This window comes from Fistularia commersonii, chromosome 26 (genome assembly GCF_037954325.1).
Source record: "Fistularia commersonii isolate RoL2024-O1a breed Wild chromosome 26, RoL_Fcom_v1.0, whole genome shotgun sequence".
Taxonomy (NCBI): Eukaryota; Metazoa; Chordata; class Actinopteri; order Syngnathiformes; family Fistulariidae; genus Fistularia; species Fistularia commersonii.
The window spans coordinates 11,675,089-11,688,877 of record NC_141309.1 but is presented as its reverse complement, the minus strand read 5'-3'; the positions used below and the strand labels follow the sequence as shown (position 1 = coordinate 11,688,877).

At 38.8% G+C, this 13,789-nt stretch overlaps 1 protein-coding gene and 2 long non-coding RNA genes across 3 annotated transcripts; 1 reads left to right on the top strand and 2 right to left on the bottom strand.

Moving 5' to 3' along the window:
- Nucleotides 1-434: 434 nt before the first annotated feature.
- LOC147218605 (uncharacterized) lies at nucleotides 435-2,157 on the bottom strand. The gene is made up of 3 exons (XR_015108816.1): nucleotides 1,879-2,157; nucleotides 1,543-1,648; nucleotides 435-958 (listed from the first exon to the last, which is right to left on the bottom strand). It is a non-coding gene; the product is annotated as an uncharacterized LOC147218605 (long non-coding RNA).
- A 234-nt stretch (nucleotides 2,158-2,391) lies between these two features.
- vps33a (VPS33A core subunit of CORVET and HOPS complexes) lies at nucleotides 2,392-9,776 on the bottom strand. The gene is made up of 13 exons (XM_086173766.1): nucleotides 9,627-9,776; nucleotides 9,328-9,393; nucleotides 9,102-9,229; nucleotides 8,789-8,975; nucleotides 8,113-8,229; nucleotides 7,821-7,995; nucleotides 7,507-7,700; nucleotides 6,652-6,778; nucleotides 6,440-6,507; nucleotides 6,110-6,247; nucleotides 5,409-5,546; nucleotides 5,129-5,297; nucleotides 2,392-2,859 (listed from the first exon to the last, which is right to left on the bottom strand). Exons 1-13 carry the CDS (start codon nucleotides 9,726-9,728, stop codon nucleotides 2,666-2,668), a joined length of 1,803 nt encoding a protein of 600 aa, XP_086029892.1. The 5' UTR covers nucleotides 9,729-9,776; the 3' UTR covers nucleotides 2,392-2,665.
- Nucleotides 9,777-10,177: 401 nt separating this feature from the next.
- LOC147218603 (uncharacterized) lies at nucleotides 10,178-13,788 on the top strand. The gene is made up of 3 exons (XR_015108802.1): nucleotides 10,178-10,197; nucleotides 13,053-13,128; nucleotides 13,735-13,788. It is a non-coding gene; the product is annotated as an uncharacterized LOC147218603 (long non-coding RNA).
- The last annotated feature ends 1 nt before the right edge of the window (nucleotide 13,789 follows it).

Below are 13,789 nucleotides of genomic sequence, written 5' to 3'. Positions count from 1 at the left end.
CACGGATGTTGGATGGTTTTTCCCTAGGATGACATGGGATCAATTAGCATCAACGTGTGTGTGTTTTAGAACAGTTTATCATTCTTACAGCAGCATATATTTGTGTCTATACTGGACGTTTTGCACCTGGTCTGTGGTTGAACTTGCAGGAAAAAAATGATCAAGTGCATATTATGGAGACTCCAGGCCCAAGGGCTCGGACTTGAGAAAAATGAGCTGTAGTCCTCCATGACTTTCATGATTTTCCTGATGTCTCATCAGTAAATTCAGTTTGGTTTTGTCTTCATGTCAGAAGAAGGCATTTTTTGATCTATTCACATAGTTTGGCCCCACCTGCAATTATACAGTATCTCATGAACATAAATTTCTGTCATCTGCCCAAGTAAACATGTCATTGTCCGCGTCAATTATTACTGCGCAAGAGATTTCTGTTGCTTTCAGAAGCATGTTTTATTATGCCATCGTAGTAGTATAATGCAACAGACAACAGTACTTCTAGATTGCACACAAACCCACGTTTTGCAATGTAGGAGTTTACCTCAATTTCTCATTTAACATTTAGCCCTTCTATTTGCAAAAACCAACACACACACACAGGAATTATGCAGAATATTGGATCATATGGCAATAAGTTGTTTTATTATGGAAATAAATATGATTATTTCGGCTGAAGATCACCAAACCTGCCCAATCAGCTTCATTGATGGGCCTCAAGTCCAAGTGCAGACTCCGTGAGCCAGTGTCTCTTTACTTTCCCACCATAAAATATGTTGTCCATCGAGAAAGAAGCAAGGCACCGAAGAGGACGGTGTAGCTGAAGAGCACAAATTTGAGGACTTCTCTTAATGTGTGAAGAAAGCGGATAAAGAAAGGCTCCCTATCCAGATGGATCAGGTGCATCTTTTGCCCACAACCAGCAGCAGTCAGGCCATGTCCCATGTTCCCACCTCGACCCATTCTGCACACACAAACAAGGTAAAAGACAATTATTTAACAACAAGGTGAGTCTGCTTAAAATAACTGAGTGCATTGCACATTAGATAAACAAAAAACTACACTACACCACATTTATTTATTTATATGCGAAAGAGGCAAAAATTACATGTTCCTCACAACATTGTTAATAATTAATAAGGCTAATTGCTCTTAATGGGTTCATTATTTATTGGAATAGTTATTTATACAAACAGAGGATTCTTATTCAGCTATCTGAAATTATACAGTAAAGCAGTTCCAATTTAGGCGTTTATACATACAGCGAGATATTGATTAGCTTTCCTTGAATAATTCAGCAAAATATATAGTGACAGATGTTACAGGAAAGTCATTTTGAAAAAAAGAGACTATTACTTTTAATAATGCAAATTACAATACTTTACCACTGAAATTTCAGATTACCATTTTAAGTTGTAATTGTTATGTCTGTTTTATTTAATAATTATGCTATTTGAGTAACAAAAGCTCTATATCCAAAAAAGTCAACATGACATCGTTATCCAGGCATAAGCTATATTTAAGTCGAGATTCTTTGAAAAATATTACCTTTTTTAGTTGGAGTTGCACAGGAGCTGTTCAAAGGGTGCATGGACTCCAGTACTTCCAGTCCTCAAGTCCAAGTTGGGGAGTGCTGCATCCAGCGTTTCAGTCCCTTATGGTAGAGGAGGAGCCAAATGTAATAATTGTTCACAAGGATCTAAATCCCCTGGGACATAAATAATGGCAGGCTCTGTCTGTTGTGCACCTGCTACTCAAATAAATACATTCTGGCCAAACTCTCGGAATAAAAAAAATTCTAGTGGATTTAATCAAGCACTTATAAGGGTTTTTAACATGTAGGAAATTGAAATAGATTTATCAAAGTAAGGAACACAAAAATACCTGCTGTTGGCAAGTCTTCCTATGTTCAAGGTGCAAGGCAAGGAAATGGTATTGAATGAAACAGAGATCAAATACCCTCCTGCAGCAGTTATCCTCTGCCGGAACATGGAGCAAATGGCCTCCTAATTCAATCAGCATCCTGTGCTGTCAAATCATAGGCTGCTGTGGGCTGAGCTCTCAGACAGCAGGATCATTATCGGGTTATCAGGAGGCCTGTTACTGCACTAATTGCTGCTTCGGAGCACTGGAACACTGCTTACTGGGACACTCCCACCCCCTACCTTTCATCTCCTCCCTCATCGTATTTCTGAAAACCATCCACTTACTGTATGTCAAAAGTCACATTCCACACGATGAAGTAATAAAAAAAAGCAAATTTCATCAACCCAGTATTTTAACCATATTTTATCTGGGAAGAAAATGCCACCCCGAACTCAGACCCACTTAAATAAATCCCCCCCCCAAAAAAAGTCAAATGAAATGGCATGCTGTAAAAATTTAAAACAAACATCCCAACACTTATATTTATTCATATAACATACATACATACATACATACATACATACAACAGCTCCAGGTTAAAGCAATTACTTCAGGAATAGAAATTCAAATGGCAATTAGCATGAACAAGAAAAAAAAAACTTAAGGAACTTCCTGCTGTTGGATGAGCACAAACATCAAGGAGACACCTGCAGCATGCTGATATGGTCAGAAACACAGCAGCTGGGCTTTTCTGAATGATGGGGTGTTTGATGTGTCCAGGTGTGTGAGTGTCTGCGCAGGTGACTCAGTGGGCCTGAGCTTCAGGCCGGTCCATCAGTGATTTAATCCAATTTGTACCATTTATTAGTTTTGTTGTGGCTATAATGTACTCCATCCCGCTGTCTTCCATTTGAGAGAGGAAACGCAGAGCAGCTATTTCTGCATACGTAACTCCACCAAGAAAAAACACCAGTGTGGTCCGACTCTCCCCCTGCTGGCCTGTCAGTAGTAGAAAAAACAGGAGAGAATTGAAAATAATTCAGAGAAATGGAAACTGATGAGTTTCTGCTTGGAAAGGATGAGAACATTTCACTTTTGATTTTTTAAGACAGTCATTCCAGGGATTTTTTGCTGTTCCTCTTTAGTAATGACAACTGACCGTAAAAGTGAGCCAAGCCCCATCTGCTAAATATTCAACATGTTAGAACATTAAATTCAACCTCATCTTTCCTCTAGATAGGACTCCTATTATCACCTTTTCAAATCTGTCCTAAGACAAGCATGTAGAAACAGATCCAATACCCAATCTAACAGTTCTAATTAACACATTTCAGTTTGAGCTTGAAATAAATTCATTATTTGCATCAATTTAACACAAATACGTACCCCTGCTTCAGCAGTTTTAAAGACAGACTGAAGTAGAGCACTGGATGTCAAATGACACAGCAGAGCATGTTTTAAATCTACCCTCTTCAACACAGATGCAAACAAAAAGCAAGACAAACAGTGACAGATGACCTGTAGCATCATTGGCTTAGTGCAATCTATCTGTAGCTGCGCAGCATTTGACATTACATGAACAAAGCCTGTGTCTTATCTGTGTTAAGCAGAATGAAGGTTGCTTGTGAGCAGCAGGGAAAACAGAAAATCAAGTCTACAGCCTGAAAGTACCTAGTGTTAGCTGCTTTTTGTACCCACTTTACTTTGACCCTGATCGAACATGCCCTGAGATCAAGGCTAGGTAGGACAAATAAAAATTGTCCTACCTAGGGACATAGAAAAATGAGAATCTTATTTCAATTATACAAGGGAGAATTATTATGTACTGTCATTAGTATTGTTGTTATTGTTGTTTTTCCATTGGGAAAACCTGAAATATTTCAAAGATGAGCCCACTTGCATTCTTACTATATTATTTCCAATTAACTGGATTAATCCAATGGTTGGAATACAAATAGAATATAAGTGATCAGCAAGAAAAGTAAAATGAAATAGTTGTCACAGAGATAGTCAATGCTCAGCAAACTAACTTATCCTCATCAGTTTCAATTAGTACAAGGGTATAAACCATTATAATTATGAATGTTTATAAAAGCAATAAATAATAAAGTTTAAATCATTTTTTCTCTATACTGATTGTCCTGCACATGGTCTTGGGGTTGCTGGAGCAAATTCCTGACATTAAGTGAAAAGCAGAGGACACTATGGTCCAAACTACGGTCAATCACAGGACCACATAAAGACATACAATGATTTGTGCCCTCGTCAACTTTGGATAGTTGCTAATCCCTCTGTCATCACAAGGCAACAGTCTTAACCATATTCATTTAAAACATTGTGGACTTACATTTTTGGTTCATGGTAACAGCAAACTTTTCACTGTTTGCCTGTGGGGCTTGACAAAGTATTAAATGATTAAATACATGAGCACATTTATTCGTAAGTTGTGTGCCCTTCGATCGAAAAGATTGGTAAGAAACCACCGAGCCTGTTAAGGTTTTGCTCAAAGCACTGTTAAACTCATTTGATAATAGCACAAAACAAAATCCTGAATCATCCAAACTTGATCACACTAGCTCATCTTTTTGATTATTACAATCAAAACCAGGTCACCTGTGATGTCATGATAATTTATTGGATTTTTTTTTTTTTACACATTCAAACTGTGAGATGGACAGAATGGTTGTTTTTCAGAGATGTTTAAAAGGAAGTCTGGTTCAATAATATCATCGCAATATTTAGCTATGAATAATTCCTGGTTTGATGAGGAATGAAGGAAATGTGAATATTTGTTATACTCATATGAATCTTGTGAGCATTTTGGGAGGTATGGGGGCTTCCCATTAAATTAGTCACAACAATATCTAGATTATTTTGAATATATAGGCACTGACATTAAGAGTACGATGTTTTCGAATTAAATGAAAATCACTCAGAAATTTAATTTTGTTCCACTGTTTTAAGTGGCAACCTCCCTAAGATGGGGAAACACTTCAAAGGGCATAAGGAAATATATATTTCTGGTTTTAGTTGTGAATTGTTCCTATACATGTTGTTGCTTCAATAATTTATAAAATGATCTCCTTTTCTTTCATAAGCATTAGTCCAGTTTCTCTTGTGCTATAAGGAAATGATATGTAAAACTACTACACATTCCTTGAGTTAATTTTTATATAACTGGAAGTGATTAACGATCATTTGGCTTATTTCGAAAGTTTCCAAAAAAGGAAGGACTATTTCAATGTTGCCTGAGATTGTATGTCCTTACGTTTTTTGTGGAGTCCAGCAGGCAACTGTTGTCTCTCCTCAAAGTGTGGACCCGGGAGCATCTTCAGCACCTCTTCGATGCTACGCCAGCCTGGCCTGGCCAAAACCTGAGTCAGCCGGATGCTAAGGGGGGCATAGCCACTGTATACGTATGAGATGTCATTGGGGTTCTAGGATAAAAAGACAGAGAACACCATCAGTGAGGTCCTTTTCTCCACATACACACTCAAAAGTTCAAGGATCCTAAAGCCCCTGTCTTCTCATCATTGAAAGTGTCATACCTGTTCATTGGCATCTTCCATCCACAATTTAAGGGTTTTTCTAATGGTGGGATAGTTATTTCTTGAGCTGGTCTGTGGCTTCAACAGACCCCCCTTCTCCAGATTATTCAGTGTTAGTATGTGTTCGTAACCGTAGGTCTACATTTATGACACAAATGAGAGATACAGATTCAGTTTTAAGCATATACATGTATCTGTTGCACTCATTAATACATATACTGTATTTAAACAGTGGGATTGTTTAAATGTTGCTTCCTTATTCAAAAATGTTTTAGTGTATATCGTGCATTTGTTCCTTTTCTGTCCTGAACAACTGGGATACAAAACAAAGAACGCAGCCAAAAGCAAAAGATAAACCCAAAATGCGATGAAACAATACCTAAGTTACACTGGATAATGCATAGACTTGACAAAAAGGACCAAATGCCTTTAAAATGCCCTGACATTATTGTGCTTATTTTACAGACAAATAATTTATTCTATCTTCCTTACTGGGCTATTGTTAACATTTCAGGCAGCTTTGACAATATCTCAGCTAACAAATCTTTAATTGTCAGCATGGTAAACTGACATTGTTTTTGATTTGTGTCAAGTATTTTTTTTTTTCAAAGTACATCAATAGCCATATTTAGAGAAGCTCACAGTACACAGTTATTCACAAACATTGATACAGGGAATCTATTATGTGTCCTTAACTCTACCTGGAGAATCTCTCTCTTGTAGTAGTCAAGCACCTTCTGCTTCAGGCCATTGTTGCAGACAGACTGCATGCAGACAAGGCGCAGAATCTTGATCAGGGGATCTTTTTGAGCAATGCAGTCTTCAATGTAAGTGTTCACCTGGAAAATAATATACCCTTCACCAGTGGATCCATTCATCCATCTTTCTCAGTTTCCCTTAGAACATAAAATGTTACTGATACAAACAAGACAGCCCTTTATTGACCCTGATATTTAACAAAAGTTAATTAAAACATGAAAAATGCTTTTCTATGTTACTACTCACAAACAGCAGGGAGGAATGGTAGGTACCTTGTCTGTGTCGACGCCAGTCATAAATTCCTGCTCCACTGTCAGGTTATCAAAGAAGGCCTCTGATGCTGGAAAAAAAAAATCATATTAAATGTATAGGTATTTTAATACCATCAAATGTTGGCTGAGATCATTCAGTGTTTCACATAGATCATGACCTTCCGGGTTTAGTAATATGGATAAAGTCCAAAGTCAGAGGACGTTTTACTTACTAGTGATGTCTTTAATGAGTTCTGCGATAGAAGTGTGATTGGCGAGTGAACTTCGAGCTGCCTGCATATGAGGCAGCTGAGACACAAACTGCTTTATCTCTCCTACTGTTTTGGCATTATGACGTTCCTGCGAGACAAGACAAAGACATAGCATTGATCTTTCAGATATTACCGTTTCTGATATTGTAGCCAAAGAAGTCTTCTAAGATGGTGATGCATTTAAAATCCACATAAAAATATATATATATTTTTTTTTTTTTTCCACAAATTAAATTCTAAAAATAAATCCCCCCAAAAATCAGGTATAACAGACAACAAGATTTATTATTGATAAATCACTGAGAAATTATGTAGTAAAAATCCACAATTATGTATACAATTAGCAATTGGAAGAATCTAATCTTCAATATGCATACAACCAATTCAATTAATTTAATTTTGATATGTATCCGGCACCATTCTTCATACCCAAGCATTCACGTTGATACATATGGATGTCCCCTATTGATCAACTATTCTGTGGTTTGGGTGCCCAAGCTGTGGAGCATCCATTTACTCATTAACAATCTGAATATCTAAGATGCTGTTTCTGCTAAGCTGATGAAAGATCTGTGACCTTTGTTGAGTGTTGTGCTTGAAGAACATGTACCTTATCTTAGCTTATGCCATTACATCCCCAACCTCATGGATTTCTCTTATGACCTTGTCACTGAGATAACAATTACATTGCCTCAAACAGGATGTAAGCAGCTTCCCAGCTGAACAAGACACGATAGCTATATTTCAAAGCGGAAGCACGTTAACTGTAATCTGGTTACAACAGGCTAGAGTGAAAAAGTTTGATGCAAGACCCACCTCAAAGGCAGCAGAAATGATTTTGGCCTTCTTGCTGAGAGCTGCTCCGACTGCATTGAAATTCTTGTCACGGATTTCTGCATAAAGCTCTTCTGCAGAGTTTAGCTGTAATTTCTTAGGTTCTGTGGGCAAATCTTTACTGGCTTCACCTTGCTTCTTCTGTGCAAACTTCTCAGGTGGCAATTTGACATAACCTATGAACCAGGTGGAGCAATAACAAGGGTTGGCAAATAAACAAGATTAACCAATATCTGAGAAATACAGGAATGCATGAGTATGACATATGTTTACATATTCTAAATGATCATACAGACCATTATTGATTCCATAGATCTCATCAATGAGACCCTCATAGGTAAGCTGTGTAGCTAAAGGGGTTAGCAAGTCGACATTCCGGTCCAAGAGAAGCAAAGTATCGAACACTGGCAGTATCTGATTCTGAATACCAGCAAACTCCCTCTTCATCCTTAGCATCATGTTGGCAACATGCTGTGAAAAGACAAAAAACTTTGTCACAAAATCTGATTGATCAAAAAAAAAAGATAAATCCCAAAGCAGACCCTTTCTGATATTACTAATTACCATCTAAGGCTTTACTATACTCACCCGTGCACATTCTCCTTTTCCATAAATTTGTGGAATGGTACCATACAGCGCCTGTAAGGTCATGAGGCCTTTGGCTGTGTGGTAAAGACTTGTTTGGTCATTTTCCAGATAGCACTCCTGTACTTGGCAACAGAAAATAAAGAAAGAGGGCTGTGCAACTATGTATTGTGGTTCGAACAATTAATTCAAAAGACATTACAAAACTCTGATTTAGAAATCATCATTATCATTTATCCAGCGATTAAATTTAATCATTCAAATTTTACTGATTTAAAAACTGCTAAAAAAAACCAAGAAAATTAAAAAGTATACATTAATAGATTATTTTTAATATCATTGGAATTTAAGTAGTTTTAAATAAATACTTAAAATCTATTTCAAAACTGGGAAGAAAATATTTTATGGCCATTTCTCATTGTTGAAATAAACCCTATCAGATTTATATTATTTAAATAAAAATGAAAGTAAATTACTCATTATACTGGGAAAACACATATTCACATCCTGTGCTGTTGGCAAGTGAAATCCCACATCAAAAAAATATATCATCACATATTGGTACAGAAAGAAGTAATATGTAATTATATTATCATATAAAATCATATCATATAAAATCATATGAATTATCTGCCATTCAGCTCTATGGTTCTTCTTGGGTATGTAACAGTGAACACACCCTGAAGGCAGTTTCATACTCCATGGACAGCAGGTCACCATCGTAAGGAATCAGATCCAGGATGTACTCATCAATGTTGACGAAAGAGCCCAGCACACCCAGCTCCTTCAGCCTCTGTTCACACAGCATACTCCGCCGAGGCACAAACAGAATGTGGAAGTCCCGTGAGGAATGGATCTTATCTTCACTAAAAAAATAAAATAAAATAAGTATGAACTGCACAGTAAAGTAGGGGATAGGATTTAATGTGTGGGAAAATAATGTTTTTGTCTAAATGTGGAGTGTGTTGCTGAGATAAAAAAAATTAAATAACCTAAATATATTTTCAGCAATGATGTCCATCAACTCTAATCTTGGGCGGACAAAGAAGATGATATTCCTGACATCAGCAGAGGGGAGCCGGCCGCTCTTGAGGGTGAACATCTTTTCGACTTCATGTTCCTGAAATGTCAGTAAAATGTGTTCAGCATCTAGAGATCGGGATGTCAGACGGAGATCGCTGTGTATCTTTGCAAAAGTACCATTCGCTCAGTACTTACTTTAAGCAGAGAGTATTGTGCTATTAATCCGAAAGGTCCCGTGAGATATTCATCCCAGACAATGGCCTGAGAAATAGCAGAACGCGTTAATAATAATAACAATAATAAATGTATTAGCTGCAGAACAAACTTCATTCACATCTGAGGGGATACTCTTGCCATCGACATTCATATTTCGTATTTTTTGGAATGTGTTTACAAATCAGAGCTCCATGCTAGCAAAGAGGCTAAAGAGGAAGCGGGTTCACTACTAGCCGGAACATGCAGTGTTTAGCACCAATTCACTGGCCCTGTTCTACCTTGCTGCCAGCACACCTATCCAAAAACTCCCGGAGCTCTTTCCGCGCTGCTTCCCTCAGAATATTTAAGTTGACTCTTCCATAAGAAAGGTGGGCTGCCATCTTTTTGTTGTGACAAGGAAGAACGGTCAGGTGACCTCAAGACTTGTTCACGTGACCAAAAAAAAAAAAGTTGCCATAACATGACGTCACCGTAAAGCCAGAGATTTTAAATTCCCATCGAGTCACTGCCAGAATCCGGAAAACTACTTAAAAGTTATTCAGAACTACAACGGTATTTTAAAGCGACTCTAAATATCGGCTTACTTAGATAAATACGTTATAAAAAAAAATTAAAAACATATCGGGGAAATGCCCTAATATTCCGCTATTGGACCTCACTGAATACAGAGGTTTATCAACCTAGGGAGTTTTTTCTTGCAGTTGTTATTGTTGTGTATATTCCCCCCTTTGCTAATAGTGATGAGGCCTGTGAGGTCCTGAATTCAACCCTGAGCAGGTTGCAAACACAGCACCCAAATGCCCTCTTCCTTATCTCTTGGGATTTAAAACACACTTCAAAATTCAAACGGTACGTCACCTTTTGCACAAATGTTTTTTTATGCCAACAGGTTATGCCAACATAGGTTAACACCCTTCTCTCCCTGGGGAGATCAGACCCCAACCTGGTTCATCTCTAGTCTTTGTATGAACCCCTCATTCATGGACAACCAGTTGCGACCTGCACAGTGAGAAGATGATCCAAGGAGACCGGAGGGCCTCTGAGAGAATGTTTTGCAAAAACAGCATGGGAGAAATGTTGTGATCCTCATGGGGAGGACATAGACAACATCATCGACGCTATCACTAGTCAAATTGACTTCTGCGTGGAGAACACTATACCTACCAGAACCGTATGGTGCTTCTCTTAACAACAAATCCTGGGTTAATCCAGACATAAAGGCCTTCCATAAGGAGAAGAAGAGGGTCTTTAAATCAGGAACTAAGGAGGACATGAAGGTGTTACAAAGGCAGTTGAGGTGGAGGATTAGACACGGAGAGAAACTACAGGAAGAAGACCAGCTGTAACAGAATGTCAGTGGAGTTAAGTAGAGGCCTAAAATCCATCTCAAGCTATAAAGTGCCGTATATACACCTGTAGCTTCACTTACATTCAAGCCTCCAACTACTTACACTCCTCCAAGCTCCCTGCCCCCATGCCAAAGAGTGTCCTTCACAACAGACCAGTTGAGAAAAGAGCTCGGGAAGATCAACGCAAGAAAGGTAGTGGATCCAGGTGGCATCAGCCACAGGCACGTAAAGTCCTGTGTAAAGTCCCGGGATTGTGGAGCATGTCTTTAACCCTCATATTATGTAAGGGTCAATTTGACCCATTTCACCCTTTGACCCAATGGGTCAAATTGACCCTTAACATAATATGAGGGTTAACCAAAGCCTGAAACTGGGGGGCGTTCCACAACTCTGTAAACATTCTGTGTGTCGCTGGTGCCACAGCTGCTGCAAGAAAATAATCTTATCTGCTACAGGCTGGTAGTGCTGACGTCACACCACATGAAGACACTGGGGTGGCTGATCCTGGCACATTTATGACCTCTGGTGAGACCATTGATGGACCCATCACAGTTCACCTACAAGCCTGGCATTGGGGTGAATGATGCAATAATCTACAGTCGAACTGGGCATTTTACGGCCTGCGGGCCACATCCGTCTCGTTTTGCTTTTTTATCCGCTCCGCCAAACTATTTTCTTTGACTATTTCAATAAGTATTTTCAATCAATATTGAATTTACAAACTCCTTATTTTTTCCTTTTGTTTAATTTTGCATGGATGATGACGTACAAAATAATGTCGGTACATCTATATGATCATTAATGATTTTAAAGTTTAAATAAAATGCCAAATAATAAAAATATTTAAACTGCAATTTTCATTTGTTTCAATTTACATGATACCTAGTTTGCCCGCGCATAAAAATTAAATAAGAAATGTGCCCCGCCAGCCAAAATAATAGCCCACCCCTGATCTACACTAAGTTCTTTTGCACCTGGAGAAGCCAAGAAGCACTGTGAGGATCACATTCTAGTGCCTTCAACACCATCCAGCCTCTGCTACTGAGGGACAAGCTGGATCTCATGGGTGTTGACAATCACCTCACAAAGTGGCTCTTGGACTACCTCACCAACCACCCACAGATCATAGAACTGTGTCTCAGACATGGTAGTCTGCAGCATAGCGGCCCCCCAGGGGATGGTCTTGTCTCCTTTCCTGAAAGAGGCTGGACAAACTGTTGAAGGAGACCAGCTTTGTCCTGGGGAGTCCCGTGGACCAATTGCAGGTGGTGGAAGAGAGGAGGATGATGGCAAAGCTTTCGGCTCTGATGGAAAATGTCTCCCACCCCATGCAGAAATTCATTGTAGCGCTGAGCAGTGCCTTCAGCTACGGACTCCTTCACTCCAAGTGTGTTGGGGAGAGATTCCGCAGGTCCTTCCTTCCAGCTGCTGTTTAACAGGCAGTTCTGCTCCCAGGAGACGGTTACGATTAAAACGACCTGTGCTTCCGTTACACCCGAGCAGTGCCACGGGCTAATCGCCTCCATGCCACCTCCATTGATGCAGTAATTCATGCAAAAGGAGGCCCAATTAAGTATTGAGTGCATAGAAATGAACATACTTTTCAGGAGCCTGGCATTTCTGTTTAAAATATCCTTTTTTTTTTTTTTTTATTGACCTTGTGAAATATTCAAATTTTCCGAGACACCGAATTTTGCATCGCGCTACCCGTGTCCTATAATCACAAAAATTCCAAGAACTAAAGGCTTGAAAATTTTCATTCTGTGTGATGAATTTATATGATATGCGGTATAATAATAATTTATAATTTATTAATCCCTCGTGGGGAAATGTGTTCTCTGCAATCAACCGATTATGGATGAACCATGAGCAGTAGGCTGCCGTCCACCAGCGGAGCAGTTAGGGGTTCCGTGTCCTAAATTGTTTGTTTACTTTCTGAAATAAGTGACAAAAATATTGAACTTTTTCATAATATTCAAATTTGAGATGTACCTATGTATGTTGTGGGATGCCTCTATTGGTATGTGTGTATAGTCCGCTGATGTCTTCATTATGTGGTCTGCAAAAAACGTTTGGCTGCTGGATAAAATAGTGTTGTCCAATGGGAAAGGAACTGGCAGAGGAAAGAGTAATGATGCTCGGTATCTGGAATAGGAATGAAGGTAATTGCGGGTTATTTCCTGCACCCTGGGTATGTACACTCTCAGCGAACTCGTCATCTTCCTCACTCTCAGATGAGCTTGTAGAGGATAGTTTTGCTGAATTGGCTCTTCATGGTGCTTTTATGCGAGGCACTCTGTTTATATTCAAATTAGGAGACAGATCTGATTTTAATTATGTGGGTTTCTTTTTCAGACTGAGAAACGAGCTGAGCTGTGCAGTGCAGATGAGCGTGTTACTTTTAGGTTCTTCAGCGTTAACAGTACCTGAGGTGATTACATGAGATTTCATGGCTGACCTATTGTTGCTTGAGTGAAATACCCTCATTTAACCTCTTGCAACTTCTTGAGCACAGTTTTGTCTCGCATTTCACCTTTGCCTTCCACTTGAATGGCGATTCTCCTTCTTGGGGAGACTTTGCTGTCGTCTTTTGGAGAGAAAAGGACAATCCTGACTGATGAGTGAGGTTGAAAAATCCCACCCAGCTGAAGTGGTTCAGGGTATGAATGTGATAGGGGTGCTTCTGGTGAGATTTAATTCATATCAGATGAAAATAAAGATTGATCGATTAACTGATCATTTTAACATTTCCACTTTAGTTGGATTGAGAAGGGATAAATAAAGCCATTCAAGTGGCGCAATGACAAATTGATCCATTAGATGGCACAATGTTTGCACAGAAAAGGAGAGGCCCATTCTTCTGACTTTTAGTCACGGTTATTTTCTTGAATAGTAACCTAAATGTATGTATTTTGACCAACAAAAAAAAACGAAAAAAAAAAAACAACCCTTGCCTCGTTACAACGAGATCATGCAGATGATAGTGTGCATTGGCTAAAGAAGTTTTTTTTTTCTTTGTGTGTGTGGATGCTGCAAGAAACATATGACCGTAGGAGCAGTGGTTTCAAATGGAGCTAAAACAATGATATATC